This window comes from Alligator sinensis, unplaced genomic scaffold (genome assembly GCF_000455745.1).
Source record: "Alligator sinensis unplaced genomic scaffold, ASM45574v1 scaffold888_1, whole genome shotgun sequence".
Taxonomy (NCBI): Eukaryota; Metazoa; Chordata; order Crocodylia; family Alligatoridae; genus Alligator; species Alligator sinensis.
In genome coordinates, this window is record NW_005842533.1 from 512214 (window position 1) to 530260 (window position 18047).

The window sequence follows — 18047 nt, forward strand, 5'->3', positions numbered from 1 at the left end:
GAGCCAAGCACCAGTTACCCCATGCTAACTTGTCAGATGCTAACTTGCCTTTCCACCCCGATGCCTTATTTCCTTTCTGTTTGCAAAAGCCCCGACTGATAATCCCCCCGTGTGCACGTCAAACCGTCCTAATGCTCTCGCCCTGCTTTTATCACAGCCTGCTAATCCCGGCTCACCCTGGGCTCTCGGCCTGTCTCACTTTGGTCTGGCTCAAAACGGGGAGTGATAATTTTGCAGCTCATTGGCAGGCTCCTACCTGGGACTGTCTCACACAGCCCCTGTGACAGCAGGCATGCCTGGCAGTGCCCCTGGTCAGGAGGGGTTGCTGAGCAAGATGGAGGTCCCTCAGCAGAGCCCCCCACAGGGCTCAGGAGCTGCAGGGCAGGGGTGCTACAGGTCAGGACCGAGGATATCCTTGGGGGTGGACATGCTGAGCTCGCACTGCCAGGGTTGGTCTTATCAGCCCCCCATTTGCAGTCTGATCTCATCTGCTACAGAGATGGAGGCAAGGTCCTTGCTCGGCAGCCCTGGCTCCTTTCCCTGCTCCAGTCTTCAGGCCATTCCAGTTGTAATGACAGCTGGCCCCTCCAGGCTAGCTGTGCAACATACCCACTGGGGAGGCCCCGTCTCTGGCACCCTGCATCCACCGACCTGCATGGTGCATGCTCCAAGCCCCACACGCGTCACTAAGGCACCACTATCACAAACAAAACCCCACTGACAGCTCATAACCAAAGACGTCTGAGCCCAGGGGAACGACGGCAACCTGCAAAGGGGGAGCAGGGCTACTCTGGGGTCTCTCCTCATCTCACTTTCCCGTGCTGTTAAACTACTGCTGCAAACCCAGGCATGAGCTGCCTCTGACTATTGGGTCTGCACCTTCCCGGATACCAGTGCTGCGCCTATCTGCCAGCAGGTATCTAACCCATCTCGGCCTTGGCTGTCCCCTCTCAGAGCCCCTGCGCTGCAGCCCCATCCATTTGCCAGCAGCACCATGCTATTTTCTTTCCAAGTATTTAAGAACGTGCCTCTGAGATGAGGGCTCCAACTCATGGGACGTCAGGGCCAGCGTGCTACCTCTCACAATGGCAGATGCTCTAGAAGAACGAGCCGGCTGTAATGCACTTAGCTAGTTTTACACTGCACCAAGGCAGGAGATTTGGTTTCCCTTAGCTATAAATTTTACTGATCATAAGATTATCCGCGGGCCTTTTTCAGTCCAGCCACAGTGCTTGGCTCCCTGTCCTCTGTAATAATGAATCCAGTTCTGGTCACCACTATGTCTAGGTAGAGACAGAAGCTTCTCTTTATAAATCAGCCTGCTTCTCCTATAAGGGACGCATTGCTTTAATGATCATCTGGTCTCCTGGCAGCACATGGAAAAATAACCATGTAATGGAGGAACCAAGGAAGGGGAGAATCCCTCCCAGAAGGAAAGAACCAGAAGTGAGGACACCTGGGCTCCGTGCCCTGCTGTCAGTGGGGCCGTGGACCTAAAGGCAGGTTGCTGGAGGTGAAAGTGGGTCTACAAGGTGAAGGAGGGTGGGGACAGGCAGTGCAGCTACTCTGCGGTAACTCCTTGGGTACATGCTCTCCCCCTGCAGTACATGAGCTAACCTGCAGCAGCTCAGCCCGCTATGGCTCTGCCCATCAGCTGGGATGCTTGGGGAAGGAAGGAGACTAATCTAAAGTGCAACATCAAGGCTGAAAATCCCTCCGTGCCCAGCTAGCAGGGCAGCAATGGATGCTGCAGTCTCCTTCCCTCCCGTCAAACTAACTGCCCAGTGCATGCAAGGCCTGCTGCAGAGACAAAGCCTTTCCTTTTAATACCACCAGAGATTAGAGCGATCGAAGGGGAGAGGAAACAAGGGGAGGGATCTCGGGCGAGGTTCTGCACACAGGAAAATGCCGCAAATGAGCCTCTCCCCTTAATGCACTGTAAATCCCATTTGATTTCAAACCCTGCTGTAAAACCTGCGCGCATTAGAAACCATTTTAATGCTGCCCGAATGAGGCAGAATGGCTCGGAGCCTAGGGAGACACGGAACTGCCCAGAGGAATCCAGAGCACGAAAGCACGGTGAAAATGGATCGAAGGGGACTGGCACACCAGGTTCGCTCACCCGCTTTTAACTTCTGAAAGGACACAGATGGCCTCTTCCAAATCTGATCAATGGCAAAACCCTTCTGGAAGGCTGAAAAAGGCATCACATTCCTTGCTGCGCCTCTCCCTGGGGAAGCACGGCTTTCCGGCCACCTCCACGCTCGGCTGTGGTGCCAAGTCCCTGACTTCTTTGTCAAGAGCAACACCTAAGTTCCCCATTTTCGGAAAAGGGCCTGCTGGTTACTTTGGGCTCCCTCTCTAGGTCATCCGGCTCCCCAGAAAGTAACAACAAATGTACCATCAGCAACAAAAAACGCTGCTGTTTTTCCCCCTTGCATTTCTCATGCCTGATGGGGAGCAATTTAAAAATACTAAAGACTAGACTAGAATTATTTCAGCAGAGGCCGAATTTGAGACCCAAATTACTAGCAGAACAAACAAAAAAGCTTCAGTGCCCATCACCCAGTAACCTCGTTATGTGCCACTCTCCACTTTGAGGACTACATTTAAAATGGACCAGTCCTTCAAGGCAGCATTTTTTCACAACTGTCCAGGTTGTAAGATGCTTGCTGGTTCAGTCGCGTAACCAAGTCCTTTAAATAACCAATTCATTTAATCCCAGAACACGGGAAGCAGTGTTTTGCTCACTGCAGCACCTGAGCCAAGGCCTAACAGGAACCCAGGACATGTGGCTGGTTTCCACTTGCTCCATGTTGCATTATTACAGAGTTAATAACCATCACCACTTCAGCAACCTGTGATTTGCTAATTAGAGAAACCACTGCATGGACCAGATACAACTGAGATGCATTACAGAAGGGCCCATAAAGCAAGCAAGCAGCAGACTGCACTACCTTATGGGGAAAGATACAGCCAGGAAGCATTCTCTAGGGAAGTGTCTGATGCAGAAGAGGTGGAAGGTACTACCCCTGCAAAGAGTCACCCCCTCACAGTGGCAGCAAATAAGCATGTGAATTATTCCACCCACTGGAAACCAAACACAACCCAACTCACTTGCGCTCCCCTCTTACCATTGGCATCCTGGACTCCGGTGAGCGCTCCCACTGCCGCGGCCGTTTCACCAGACAGGACGATCTGCCCGCCACCTTGAAGTGTGGCTTCTGCAAGCGTGGCTACAGCATGGGCAGCTGCTTCACTGCAGGCAGAGAACAAGAAAGGGTGAGGCTGATTAGAAGGAAAGCAACCCATCTCCAACAGGATCCACCTGAACAAAGTGTCGCACGCAGGGAACACGAACTAGGGTGGATGGGTGCTCTCACCAGCTCAAAACAGCTGAAATTATCCTGCAGGAATGGATCCTGTTAGTGGAGGAATGATGAAATGAGAACAAGATAACCCAACTGGCCCATCCCATATGTACTTTTCTCTTAGTCTAAAAATCCCTCTTAACTCACACTCAGCTTCTTGAGTAGCCTTTCACACAAGGCTTTGCCAAAGGCTTTCTAGCAAGTCCAGGTCAGTTATATCAAGCAGCTTCCCTTTGGCCACTGTTTTGTTGGATGCTCAACGAATTCCAACAGACTGAAGAGGCAGAAACTCCCTGCACAGAAACCATGCTAATCTATCTCCATCATCGCAGGCACTTAAGTGTTTTTAAATTATGCCTTTATTTATCATTCAACCACTTTACCTTGCCCTTAAGTATCATTCACTGGTCTGTTTTTCCCAGGATTGTCCTGCCTGCCTTCCTTAAAGCAAGCTAAAAGGCTTGTTTCTCCCCAGCTCTGTTCATTAGTCATTTGTTATCCCGTTAGTGGCTCAGCTCTCCAAGGTCTTTACAACTCTCTCAGCTCTCCAAGGTCTTTACAACTCTCGGTGACTATCACCCACACCCAGTGATTTGCCTTTCATAAATATGATCCAGAACCTCCTTCTTTTGAAAGCAGGATCTGACAGTTCTTCGCTGTAAGTATGTGAGAAAATCCTCAACAGTTTCTATGGTGAGGAGTGATGCAAAGTCATCATACAAGACACCCTTCCTTAACAGTGCCATTCATATTCCAGTACTCCAACTGATTTATTTTTGCAGTCTTGCTATTGCTTGACAGAGTAGATTCAGGCTGGATATCAGGAGGCACTACTTCAGAGTCAGGGCGGCTAGGATCTGGAGCCAACTTCCAAGGGAAGTGGTCCTCGCTCCTACCCTGGCAGTCTTCAAAAGCAGGCTAGATAATCACCTAGCCAGGGTCACTTGACCCCAGCACTCTTTCCTGCCCACGGCAGGGGGTCGGACTTGATGATCTGCTCAGGTCCCTTCCGACCCTACCTACTATGAAACTATAAAACTATGCTTGTCTGTTTCTAATTTTTATTTGGGTTTTACGCTCCTTTTAACTGGATTCTCTTGGGTTGGATTCTCATTTCTACTGGAAAGCCATTTGTCTTGGCAAACTTCTCATACATTGCTATTTAACCATTTTAATTCCAATTTCTTGCTTCTCTACTTCCTGTCACCTAGGAGGAATGCATGACTGCACTGGCATAAAGACATTTACAGTGTGGGAAAGGCAACAATAATACAGTAAAGTCAGGGATGAACGAGGACTTAGCTTGCTACGGTAAGGCAGCCTTCCAGCCATGAGAAGGATTTATTTAAATTCACTTTCAAGGGCAACTGTTTATTTCAAAGAGCCATGAAGGCTGTAACCCTGAACATAAATCTTTGCCGCATAAACATTCCTCCCATTTGCATTGTGCTCCACTCAGGATACTGCATATTGGCAGGGGTTAAGTCTGCCTACACACAGACCCTCATCTTCTCTTCCTGGAAGAGTCTACTGCTTCTCATCTTCAGTTCACAGAATCACAGATAATGAGGGTTGGAAGGGCTCTCAGGGGGTCACATCTAGTCCAACCCCCTGCTCCAAGCAGGACCAGCCCCAGCTACATCATCCCAGCCAAGGCTTTGTCTACCTGGGTCTTCAAAACCTCCAAGGATGGAGAGTCCACCACCTCTCTGGGTGACCTGTTCCAGTGCTTCACAGATCCATACCACAGATTCCCCCACCCATCACAGCTGGTGCACATCAGTCGTTTACAATGGCTCTGCTCTGCAGGTGACCACTGGACACACCCATGCTCTCTGCCAGCACCTGACGGAGGGATGGGTTATGGGATGGCAACTCCATGCTCCTTAAGCACTGTGAGGCGCAAAGCACCACTCCAATAGCTTTGGAGATCTTGTAAGAGAACTCTGATCTTCCAGATGCCAGACCATGGTCTCACTCTCCCAAGTGCAGCCACAAGGATGATTCAGTGTTAAATGTGGAGCACACTCCTTCAGTCAACTCATAGCAAGATGTCTTGCCAATCAGTGAAAGATATTAAGCGCCCTGTCAGATTTATTGCATGATTAACATGCTCACTGGCTGATAAACTGTAACATGCCACATGTTCAGCCAATCTGTGGTGCGATAATGGCAAACCAGCCACAAAGATTAAATCGGGAACATCTTTACGGCTGATTTGCAATCGCACTTTAAACTGGAGGTGTGGCATGTGCTGGATCTGGGGTTGCCCTACCCAATCCCAAGGATCAGCTGATTGGCAAGATCAGACAATTATGTTAACATGTGCCAGGGGCCTAAGGGTCTCGGTAGGCTGGTGGCTCTATCATGGAGCCTATAGTAAGGAATACAATGCCAGGGAAAAGTGGCTGTGCCTGCAGAAACCTCACCATAACCCCTGCAAAAATATTCAATATACACCTCCCCTTCCTGACTGCTGCCAATGCTAACACCTCAACACTTCCAGGCATTTGTGCAGGCAGTCATATTCTCCCTTATATATGGAGAGCCCCTGAATCAGCTCAGCTGTACTGTGGCTTGCTAACAAGCCCTCCTGGGGCACCATTACAGCGCTGCCATCAGAAAGTGACCTGCACCATGACAGCACAGGAGCCTGGATCGGGCTCTACATTTTCCCCTGTAGTGCACACAGTTTCCTACCAACAGCCACCCTGAAGCACGGAAAACATCTACTGAAAGCCTTGAAATGTGAGGCAAAGTGAGGGCCACCTCCACCTTCCTCCTGAAAGGCTAAGCTGGTGAAGCAAAGACACGATGCAGGGTTCCCTGGCTTTGTCACTAGAGTTTAAGAGGGGATAGATATTTCTGTGAAGGATCCTGATATTTAAAGTTAATAAACCTGTCATCTAAGCTGCCTCTAACTAAGGGTGGGGCAAGCCATGCAGGGGCATGTGCGGGAGAGAAGGTCCTATGAAAAGGCATGCAGTGGTCATTGTGGTCATTGTCTGCGGAGCTGGTTTCTAGATACGGATGGGGCTATGCATTCACCCCTGGATGCTGTCGGTGTAATGCAATGATTCTCAGCCGGGGTGCCATGGCACCTGACGGAACTGCTAGGTCCTCTGAAGGATGTCACAAGGTGTGAGGAGATAAGCAAGGTATGAGAAGGCTCAAGCTTGTTCCTGGCTAGACAATCCCACACCCCAACTGCCTCCTCATCTACAAGGAGGCAAGTCCTGCAATATATAAATTAGTTATTTCAAATTTGGGTCTGCTCACTTCACAAAGGTGATGGAAGGGCACCTCATGTCCAATAAGGGGCACCTCGTGCCCAAAAAGGTGGAGAACCGTTGGTGTAGTGACTCATTGCAATATGCAAGTATTAGAAGGTCACAGGCCATGCAGGGGTGGGGGGGAGGAATTTATTATTATGGCTCTAAAGAGGTTTAACTAGCAATGATGGGGTGAAATCAAACACAGGACCATCCACGGCCAATACTAGATAACCACCCACTGACGACTCCTGACAAGTTTGCTAACACACGCATCTCCGTGTCCTCTAGACTAAGGGTTGCACCTCATCCCTTGAGTCCCTGCAGGAAGCTCACAATGACCACTGCATGGCCCGGGAAGCAGTGTGTGTGGCTTTGCCTTTCCTAGGGTTCCCTGAACAAGTTTAGCCATTCCTCCTGCAAGATTTGCCCACTTATGTTTAAAGAGGAACTTTCCTCTTACAGACAACAGGTCTTTTATCAGCAGCCAAAAATAAAAACAGAGGGGAATCAGTTTAACGTGGTGGCAGATGGGACTCCATTCCCTCAGTCCAAGTCCAAACCTCTTGCTGAAACAAAGCGCAGGCACTACCTTCAGCCTATGAGAAGAGGATATTTTACCTGGCTCTTCCCACTGGGTGCCAAAGGGGATGATATGGGGTAAGGAGAGTGGGGGGAAAGAGAGAGAAGGTGATTTCCTCTACACGCAGAGGAAACAGTTGTAGGTTTGCCCTTGAGCCAGTTGCAGTGGACATTGCAAATCTGACTGTGGAATATCACAGGCATGATGGTGGTTGTTTCAACAATGACTGAACAGGGTTCCTGGAACCCCACACTAACCACCCACCATACTTTGCTCACTCTTTTCTTGACATATTCAACTAGGGACCCAAAGAACAAGGAGACAGGGCAAATGCAGAGACCAGATAAGATGCATGAATAAGAAAACCCCAATGCAGGATCAGACAAAAAGTCCTTCTGAACCATACCCTTCACATCCTTCCCCCTCTCCTCATGGCTGGGCTGTCTGATTCTTCTCACTCAACACCTTCCTCAGCAGGTCTTCAAAGAAAAGCTTTTAACCTTTACAAGGCTGCTACCCCACCTCACTCTCAGACCACTTCTTCACACACAATGTGTCAAGATGCCTTTCTGCCTAAAAACACAACCAACACAGCTCACTACAAATCAAGTTCTTCCCTAGGCAGAAGGAAATGTCATCAATCGTTAACTTAGACAGACACTTGGCTGAGATGGTTTAATCAGGGACGATGCTGCCTTAAGGAGGGCGCTGGGACTAGATTATCATGTGTGGGCCCTACTTTCCTACAATCCTATCATTCTCCTCCAGTAGCAAACAGGGCAACCACCTTCAACAGTTGGCCGCCTGATTTCCGCTCAGAGACCAATACTGCCAGATACCTAATAAAACCAACTTTATCCCTTTAACAGAGAGGCCCTTGACCATATTGACAGAGCAATGGAGCAGCTTACTCAACAGGTGTTCACAGCACCTGATGGCCCCTACCTGCATGGCAAGCTCATTTCTGTAATTGGACACTCACTATACAAACAGGCTCTCTCGAGAAGGATGGGGACTGAATGCACCCTCCTCATGGTACATTTCCATTTCACTAGCCCTCCTCATATTACAAAGGGATACCAGGAAATGATCTGTGAATACCTGGGCTCTCGGTGGGTTTGGAATTCATGGTGGGAAAAGTCTCTATTGAGACCACAGAAAATGTTCTTCTGAATGTATCAGTGTTTTCTGCACTGCTCCTGAGTGTGACAAAGCCAACCTAATGGAAAAGAGCCTCTCAAAGACTGTGTTCCTTCCCAATCCCCATGGCTCCCCTTCGCACACATACCTGTTGAGTGCCATGGTAACAGTTGCTCCTTGCTGCATCTCTTGAGATGCTGCCACCGCTGCTTCTGCCAACGATGCCACCGCCTGCGTGGCCTCTGAAGCCTGCGTCGTCTGGATAGTCATCTCGCCTCCCTGTAGCGTTGCCCAGTTCTGTTCCACCTATTAGGAAGGGGAGAGGAAATAGGCTCAGGGACAGTGAATTCTGTCCCTGAGCCAACCCGCAGCTGGGTGGCTACTTCTTAAAGACAGTCGGTCATATGCATTCAAGATGCCTTTGAAAGAGCGCTTCAACTTTTTGATTTTTATTGCTTGAGACATCCCATGAGCACCTCTGTTGGAAAAAAGGGTCCCTTAGGAGCACTTTGGAGACCCAGCTGCTGAAATAATGTTGGAAGGCCTCCGCTCCTCTCTCACTCGCTCCTGAGATGAAGGCTCCTGCTTCTGAGCAGCCCAAGACTCCAGACCTCATGGTCCACTTGCTAAGTTTTCAAACCATTTCTGTCCTTTCTCCAGTGCTGCCCCTCCTGTGGGAGGACCCACAAGCCACCTCCCTTTTCAGTCACACCAGCAAGACCCTTGACATTTGGATGGCTGGTGTGTGGTGACCCATGCCTCTCGGGCCCATCAGCACTGTCATCGTATTTATTTGTATCCCTGCAATGCCCAGGAGCTAGGTTATGGACCAGAAGCCCACTGTGCTGGGTGCTGTACAAATATGTAACTATTCTCATTGTTTCTTCGTAAACTGCATCAACCTACCTGCAGCACCTCATACATCTCGTGACTCTTGACTTGCGTTTGTTAAGGCAGCTGTGCAAATAACAAATCATCCCATTGTTCATATATTTTAGGTATTTCAGCCCATCCTCCCCTCACAAGCAATGTTTCTGTGGCTACAGGATCTTGCACTTCCCAGAGTTCCCCCACTCCTGACCTCCGCAGCTCTTTCTCCATCCCAACCTGCCTTCCTCCATTTGGGAGGAATTCCTTCACATTGGAGGCAACACCACTGAGCAGGTGGCCACACACCCGTGGTCAGAATACAAGGCATTGGGATCACCGTATCTTGGAACCAAAGAATGAAGGTTCCTTAAGCCTCGGACTCTGCGGATCACGTTGTATGAGGAAGATCCTCTTAAAATACCTCATTCCACTGACCATCAGGAAGAGTTTCACAGGCTACTGTCACAGCCCTCAGAATTGGAAATCTACTCCATCGCATGCAGTCCATCCCACCTGGGTACAGTTATTTCTTTGAATTTTTGGTGATCTCTTCCATGTTGTACCAGTGGTAGAGGCAGATTCAGAAACCCAGATCCTTTATTTTATATAGCTAGGCACGATGTATATAAACGAATGCAATAATATATCTGCCTGTCTATCAGCATGATCTATCTATCTATCACTTCTGAAGTGAACCCTGCCAGAAACTGATGACGACTAGGTAGAGGGCTACACAATACATTCAGGTAGATAGACAGATAGACAGACAGAGCCCTCTACCTAGTCATCACTAGTTTCTGGCAGGGTTCACATCAGAAGTGGGTTACAATGAGAAAGCTGTGGGAGGACAGTAGTGAAGCTTCACAGATTATTTCAAGAAAAATATTCCATGCAATAAGGGCAACAGAGGAAGAAGTACAAAGATGCACTGGGGACAAATGAACAAACATAGGATCAAGGCAAGCATTTCTGGCAGGGAAAGGAGTGGGGGTGCTTGCTAAGACACCAGAATACAGGCAACCCCTGCTTAACGCTGCTTCACTTAGCGCTATTCCACTGTAATGCTCATTTGAAATTGATACCTGATCTCACTTAGCGCCCAGCGAGTTTCGTTATAACGCTCGCGGTCGCCATTGTGGGTCATTAAAAACAACTGCTATCGCCATCTTGGGTCATCAAATACTTTCAGTTCACTTAATGCTCGGTTTTTCAGGAACCAAGTAAGAGCGCTAAGTGGGGGTTGCCTGTAGACTAAAAGTGAGGGGCCTTGAAGGTGATGAGAAACAGCTCGTACTTGATACGGTGGAGAAAGGAAAAAGTGGCAAGATTCAAAGGCAGAAGACGGAGCAAGGTGGCACGTTCGCACAGTGGTTCTCAACATTTGTAGGCTCAAGGCTCCCTCCATAACTTTTGTGAACTCAGAGGCATTTTAGCAACCTGTGAGCAGCAAGACACTGATAGCCCTCATCTCCCTGCCTAACCTGTGGCAGGTTTGGGTGCTCTTGGTGTCTTTGGGCAATGGGCCTTTTAATTGTCCAGCAACACTGATTGTGCAATTTAGGACTAGATTAGACAGTGACTTCCATAGGATGGTGATACTGCCTCAGGCAGGGGTTGGACTAGACGCGACCTCTGGAACGTCTTTCCCGCCCTGCCTTTCTACGATTCTGTGAAATAGAGGGAAAGCCCAGCAGAAAATGGGCACGTGGATAATGAGGCCCACCAGCAAAAATCTGGACCTGTCTGTACAGGAAAGTTTAACTAAATAGGTACTTCTGTCTTGTGTAAATTAGGAGGAGGTTTTCCATGGCACAAGCTAAGCACCTAATTTCCCCTGAAAGCCAAGGGAAGTTAGGCATCTAATTGCCATTTGTGCCTTTGCACACATCTTCCCCAAGGCCTGAAGAGAAAGATAACTGGTGCTGGAAACCCTCGTGTGAATTTGAAGTACTTTTCAAGGCTGGAGCCCCAAACAAACAGCCTGTTTCTCTTTGATTTTTCAGATGGAAATGCAGCCTAGCGCAGAACAAAGCTGTTTTGTACTGCCACCTATTGCCGTGAAAACCCAATCCTCGCTGAGCAAAGCAAGCTGACCCTTGCACGCCATCACAGGGATGGCACCTCACCCAGAAACTTCGGCAGGTGGCCAAGAGGGCAGACAACAGCCTGGAGTGGAACAGCAGCCTCATTGACTCCAAGACAAATTTGGGGTTGGAGGAGGGGAAGAAAATCCTGGCAGCTGTCAGAGTTCTAGGAACAGTCTTTAAAGAAAGCAGCATTTTGTTTCTTGATGTGAGAGAGCAAGGTGGGGCTTTGGCACCGTAAGTTTAGATGTTTCAGTTTCAAAAGCCTGGTTTGGCACCACAAAGCCCTCAACGGGAAATGCAACTTTGAGAAATCTGGATGAAACTATGAGCGAGTAACATGAATGCACTGGGCCTAACAGGGCTTTCAGTAACTTTACAAAGTATCTATAGTGTCTTATCACCATAGGAAAACTCGAGCCACCTGCATGTTAATAAAGCCTCAGTGCCTCTACAAGACACCACGGAGAATTTTCCTCCTGTTACCAAGAGGCAAACTGAGGCAAAGCGAAATGATGCAGTTTGCTCAAGGCCACACTGCAGTCCTTTTCTGCCACCAATTCAGCTGGTGTTAAACACAAAGCCCTTTGCTGTAGCCAGGGAACTTGCACTTTAGACCCCCGATGTAAACACAAAACTGAGTGCTTTTGGGGAGCTGCATATCGGAAGCTGTTATTTCTGATCCCTAGAACAATGAACACGTGATCCGTCATGAATCTTCTCCCATGACACTAATGGAGACTGGGACTGAGATCTTGCATGCATGACTGTTAGAAAGCGAATGTAAGAACTGCCATTTACTGGGTCAGACCACAGGTCCATCTTGCCTGGTCTCCTGTGTCACACGGGGGCAGAGACTAGAACCCTGCAAGGGAGAATGAACTGGGTCTGACAAGGGTTTTTTTTCACCGCTCCTCTCTCCCGTGCAGCTTCTAGTATTTAAGGTCTAGGAAGTTCTGATACTGATGCAACTTTCCTCCAAGACTGTGTCCAGTCTCTTTTCCAATCTGGCTAAACTCTTAGTGTCCACCACATCTGGTGGCAATGAGTTCCACACTTTAATGGCAGACTGTGTGAAAAAGAAATTCCTTTTGTTAGATTTAAACTTACTACCTACTAGTTTCATTTTGTGAGCCCTAGTTCTTGTATTGAGAGAGATAGTAAATCCCTACTGACTTTCTCCTCACCATTTAGTATTTTGTCAATCCTTATCATGTCCCCCCACAAGCATCTCTCTTCTAAACTGAATAGGCCTGGCCTCTAGTCTCTCCTCGCATGGAAGGCCCTTCATGCTGCTAATCATCCTTGTTGTCTTTCTCTGGACCTCCTCTAGGTCTTCTATATCCTTTTGGAGGTGTAGAAACCACAACTGGGCACAGTATTCAAGGTATGGATGCACCATGGATTTATAAAAGGGTATGATGAAGGGTAGCCTTTAGTATCACACATGCCTGAGAGCCAAAATTAACCCTTAACTCGCATTTCCCGACCCTGGCCCCATATAAAAATTCAAATAGTGCTGCTTTAAAGCTGATGCCTGCTTTTACCAAAACGGTACCCGGCAGTAAGCATTTGTATTCCCAGTCAAGCTTATACATGAAAGATACACGCGCGCCAGCAGGGCTTGCGAGACGTCCCCACAGTATGCTGCACACGTGAGCAAACACACAAACCTTCGCCCTTACCTCGCCATCAGTGACTGCGGAGTAATTCACTTGTGCGACGGTAACTGTGGTAGGCAACTCGGAGGCGTCAGCCAGCGTGGCGACCGTGGCACCTGTGCCAACCTAGGAAACACCAGGAAACAGTCAACAAAATTCAGTTGCTCACCATTATGCATCCCAGGGTGCCCTTGATATAAAAGAGCAATCAAGTCCTTTAGAACAAGACGGCTAACATGCCTCAGAAGTGTAACAGCAGGCTGGAGGCATTCGTGGTAAGTACTGAGGTAACCTAGCATGGAAGTCGTAGGCCACGGAGTCCTGCACCCCAACCCCTAGCAGTATTAACCACCACTTCCAAAGAGGGTTATTTCTTTTCAAAACATTTAAAGCTGCAGTGCATCTTCACACCCCTGCCAGGGATGGCAATTGTCATCATTCCCACTTAGTAGCTGAGAACACAGACATAAACAGTTTTTGGCTGGGACGATGTAGTTGGGGCTGGTCCTGCTTTGAGCAGGGGATTGCACTAGATGTGACCTCCTGAGCTCCCTTCCAACTCTCATTTTCAATGATTTTATGAATGAGAATAATAAGGGAGAATCCAGCAGAAGGCCAAAAAATGGTTGGGGGGCTGCAACACATGACTTATGAAGAGAGCTTGGGCTTATTTAGTCTTCAGAAGAGAAGACAGAGGTGATTTGATAGCAGCTTTTAACTATGTGAAGGGGGTTCAAAAGAGGATGGAGCTGGACTTCTCAGTGGCAGATGACAGAACAAGGAGCAATGGGCTCCGGTTGCAGCAAGGGAAGTTTAGGTTAGATATTAGGAAAAACTCTTTTATTAGGAGTGGGGGAAGCACTGGAGCAGGTTACCCAGAGAGGTGGTGGAGTCTCCATCCTTGGAGGTTTTTAAGGCCTGGCTCGACAAAGCCTTGGCTGGGATGAGATAGTTGGGGCTGGTCCTGCTTGGAGCAGGGGGTTGGACTGGATGTGACCCCCTGAGCTCCTTGCCAACCCTCGTTTTCCGTGATTCTATGAAAGAAAATGAGGTCTGTTTCTCAGGGATTCCCTCTTCCTCCCTGCCCAGTCCCAAATTCACAGAAAATTAGCAGGGGTCACAGTGGGCCAGCTCACAGCAACACAATGGGCCAGCCCCGTTCTGGAAAGGGGTTGGTGAGATGTGGTCAGTCTCCATTCAAAATCTGATATGGATTCAAAAATACCAGGGGGGCCCTCTATCTGGGATCTCTTTAACATATATTAACAACCTTTTACAGAAGCAGGCCATGGCTGCTGCGGTCCCCCTGCTTTACCTATGGTAGGCTTGGGTGTTATATCTTGCATTGGGTTAGGGTTGAAAGCAGTTTTACTAGGAAGTTAGATTATGGATTTGCATAGGGTAAGGCAGGGGGTTGGACTAGATGTGACCTCTGGAGGTCCCTTCCGGCCCTACTTCTCTTTGATTCTCTGATATCTCATTTTCATAGCTGTCAGCAGAGCTATCAAAACAAAGGTTAACCACCGTGAAGCCTGATGAGATAAAAAATGATCTCTCTCAACCACTAGTCGAGCGTACACAAAGAAACTAGAGGAGTATTTGCCAGCTGTTGCCCCTCTTTCCTTATATTTTGCATGTACAATACAGATCTACACTATGTAGTGCGATGCTTAGGGTAGGAAGCCTGACCAGTTTTAGAGCTTTGTGGCTCAGGAAAGGGAAAGGCTAAAGTTGCCAGTGAGAGCAGGGCACTGGACTCAAGGACCCTGGGTGTCCCTTGTAGATCTATGCAACTTAGCTTTGGTAGCTGCAGTACATGGAGCCTTTGGGGAGTACTGCCGTAAAGCCAATGAAATCACCTAAATTACGGTGCAGGTAACCCCATCTTGGTTTACTGCATGGCTCAGATGGATGCGTGTCCAATGACCATCCAAAACAGTTATGTTTGTGTACCACAATATTGAAAGTCACTGAGGAGGACTGGAAAGCCAAGTAGGGCAAGGCAACTGCTAGGGTCTAGGAGAATTGAGACTGGTGTTGCAGTTTAAAACTTCACTAGCAATCTAGGGCCCCAAAGGGCACAGTGCTGGGTATGATAGGCACCCAGATTAAGAGGATGGCCCAGGTGTTAGGGTACTGGCTTGGGCTATGGAGGATCTGGGTTCAGTTCAGTGATCTACCACAACTATCCCGTGTGACCCTAGGCAAGTTCTTTTGTCTTGCTGTGCCTTGGCTTCTCCTCTTTAAAATAGGGGATGGAATCACTTCCCTACCTCACAGAGGCATCATGGACACACAGACATTAGACAGAGGCATTCACGTACAATAGTAACGGGAGCCTATAGAAGTGTCTAAGATGCCTAAAACAGACTCAAGATTCCTGAAAAATGCTCAGTCAACAGACAAAGCAATGTCATTAAAAGGTCCTATCACACATGGGGCTCAGCATGGAACTAGGGCTGCCAGAAGGCTCTGCTCACCTGGATAAGGGAGACCGTGCCATCAGGATTACTGAATGTCTGCACCACAGTCTGCGATGGTACCAGGTGTGCTATGCTGTGGGTGGCTGTTGTCTGCTGCTGTGTCTGCTGATCCTCAAAGGCATAAAGTAAGTCCTCACGCCCATGCTGCTTATAGCAGTTCTTTACAATAGTGCGCAACGCCTGGGTCCAGGACACCTGCCGAGAAGGAGGGAAAACAGAGTCAGTGCACGTAGGCCTTTCACAAACATTCAGCAATTGCCCCCTGAACGGCTTCCTCTGGCATCAGAGCCCTTTCTAGTCTACAGTGTGGAGAGAATTTCTCTGATGGGACAAACAAATTTGCAGAGAGTTTAAATGCTTTAAAGCCCAGCAGAGGGCTGACATGGCTATTTCACAGTTCACAGCTACCTCCCCACGCCCCAGGGAAAGCATCAACCTGTGCAGGGATTTAATCCTACAGCTCCCATCATTCTTTAATGTCCCACGTGGTAAATGGACATGGCTTCACTCCTCTATCCCCATGCAATGCTCTCTGGTGCAGCTGAAGTGAGCACCTTTTCTAGTCTCTTTTCCCTCACTTTTCTACATGCCATTGCGTCATGTGCAGAAAGGGCTCAGAGAGGGCTGAGCACATCCTTTGCTGCCTGTCTCTGACCAGGACCCATGCTCCCTGGTAGATGAGTTGTGTGGAGAGAGCAGACCCAAAGCTTAGGCCAGAGCTCTGCTTCTTTAGCCATATGCACAGGTTGCTGCTGCCGTATTAGCTGGATTGGGGGACAATGCCACAGAAGCAGAGAGGAGTGGTGGAGCTCAAAAGAGCAAATTGGCAGCAGGCAACCACAGCCAATCCAAAGCAAAGGCTCTTTTCCTACCTTTACTGTATCAGGTCCCTTCCCCTGGACTAGTTTGGGGCCAACCCACTTGGGTGAAAAGTAATGACAAATCAAGAGAGGCAGAGTGAATGGCTGACACCTGAGATTGAAGACCAGCCAAAATGTGGACAGGAGAAAGACCAATGCAATGAGGTTTGGGCACAGATATTTAACCTGAACATGGAACAAGAGAAAATTATGACATTGCTGTTCTCGCACACAAGAAGGGTCCTGGTGTAAGGGAATGTGCAAAGGGTCACCAGCAACTGTACAGGGGGCCACATACCCTCTGTTTCTGTTCTTCTGTGCGGACATCACTGCGGACGTTTGCCCATGGAATATCCTCAGGCCACCAAATGGGTTTACAGCTTTCCTTCCCCCAGCCTGGCTTCCCACGCCCTGTCGAGTACTTCAACATCTCGGGGATGAAAGCTCGCAGCTGCGCCTGCAACAAAGAGCACAGGACGTTAGAGGAGAACTGCAAATCCTGATTTCTTTGGGGGTTTCAGGTTAGCATAAAAATGACCAGATTCTGTTTTCACCTGGAAATTACCAGACTGACACCACTCAGTGAAATGGCTCAGAAACCCTGGAAGTGCTGAACAACTCTCTTCCCACCTCATCCATCCTAAGTGTTAGCTGAAACACTGTATTAGCAGACAGTGGGATGGTGACAAAGGTAAGTCAGCCAACTACAGCAGTAAAAAGAAACACACCGTATATTAATACAACGTTAACCTTCAATTCCTGATGTGAGGGAAAGCAGCCAACCCAGTTAAAGTAAAGGCCAAAGCTCTACGAGGCACTGCTATTCAGCTGGGATATATGTGAGGCACATACATTTTACAGGGAAGTCTCAAAGAGAACAGACTTTGAATGCACAGCTCCAGTTAAGAAATTTGCCTTTTTCTGTGCTCCAATAATATAAACAGATCTTAATGGATTTTTCTCAGGAAAAAAGAGTCTTGTCTTGTCAGAGAGAAGGTGGGCAAGCCTGACTGGCACGTTCCTGAGAAAGCTATGGGAAGTGTAGAGTGAAATGGCTCCGTTGGAGCAAGACTGCTAGCGTGATGAGACAGTCTTTTAGAGAACGGGCCTATTAGCAAGAAATGCTACTGTGAAATGCCATTAGCACGGAGGTGAATGCTGCATACGGAGCTGTGTGTTTTAGGCCCTGATCATTGCTGTTCGTAGTGCAGCTCCCAATAACGGGGTGGGATCCCACAGCACCAGGAGCTGCACAAGCACAACTCAAAAGGCCTCCTTTCCCAAGGAGCTGACCATCTAATGCTCACCATCACCGAGGTATCCCAGCACCAGAGGGTTTAAAGAGAAACAAGCTACATAAAGATAAAATTGCATCTCTCTCCCAACCTCCCACTCCCAACTGCTAGTGGCTCTGTTGGAAACCAGTTGAACTGTATTCTCTGGGTTTACTGCTGCCTCCAGAATTGCTTGCTGTGACCACCGCCTCCATCGCTTAATTGCTTGTGATCCCCCCATCGTGGTTACACAAGCCTGCAGCGCAAGGCAGCTCAGGTAACAGGGATCAATTGCCTCTGGTTACAACCGTGATGAGTGCCAGTGAGCAGGGAGCAGACAGCCCCCAAACAGGCTTAATTTTTTTACCACAGAGACACTGGCTTTTGCTCATGCGAGGCCACATGCACCAGCCCAGATCTCAGGTGCTTCAGCACCGAACCCCAAGCTG

The 18047-nt window shown here is 48.6% G+C and overlaps 1 protein-coding gene across 3 annotated transcripts in view; it reads right to left on the minus strand.

Moving 5' to 3' along the window:
* NRF1 (nuclear respiratory factor 1) overlaps nucleotides 1–18047 on the minus strand; it is a 58105-nt gene that overhangs the window by 23302 nt on the left and 16756 nt on the right. For all 3 annotated transcript variants that reach the window (XM_006031846.3, XM_006031847.3, XM_025213504.1), the window contains exons 6-10: nucleotides 16623–16781; nucleotides 15462–15659; nucleotides 13006–13107; nucleotides 8515–8672; nucleotides 3135–3259 (exon numbers count right to left, since the gene is read on the minus strand). In XM_006031846.3, the coding sequence (XP_006031908.1) occupies nucleotides 3135–3259; nucleotides 8515–8672; nucleotides 13006–13107; nucleotides 15462–15659; nucleotides 16623–16781 (742 nt within the window). The remainder of the gene's footprint in view (nucleotides 1–3134; nucleotides 3260–8514; nucleotides 8673–13005; nucleotides 13108–15461; nucleotides 15660–16622; nucleotides 16782–18047) is intronic.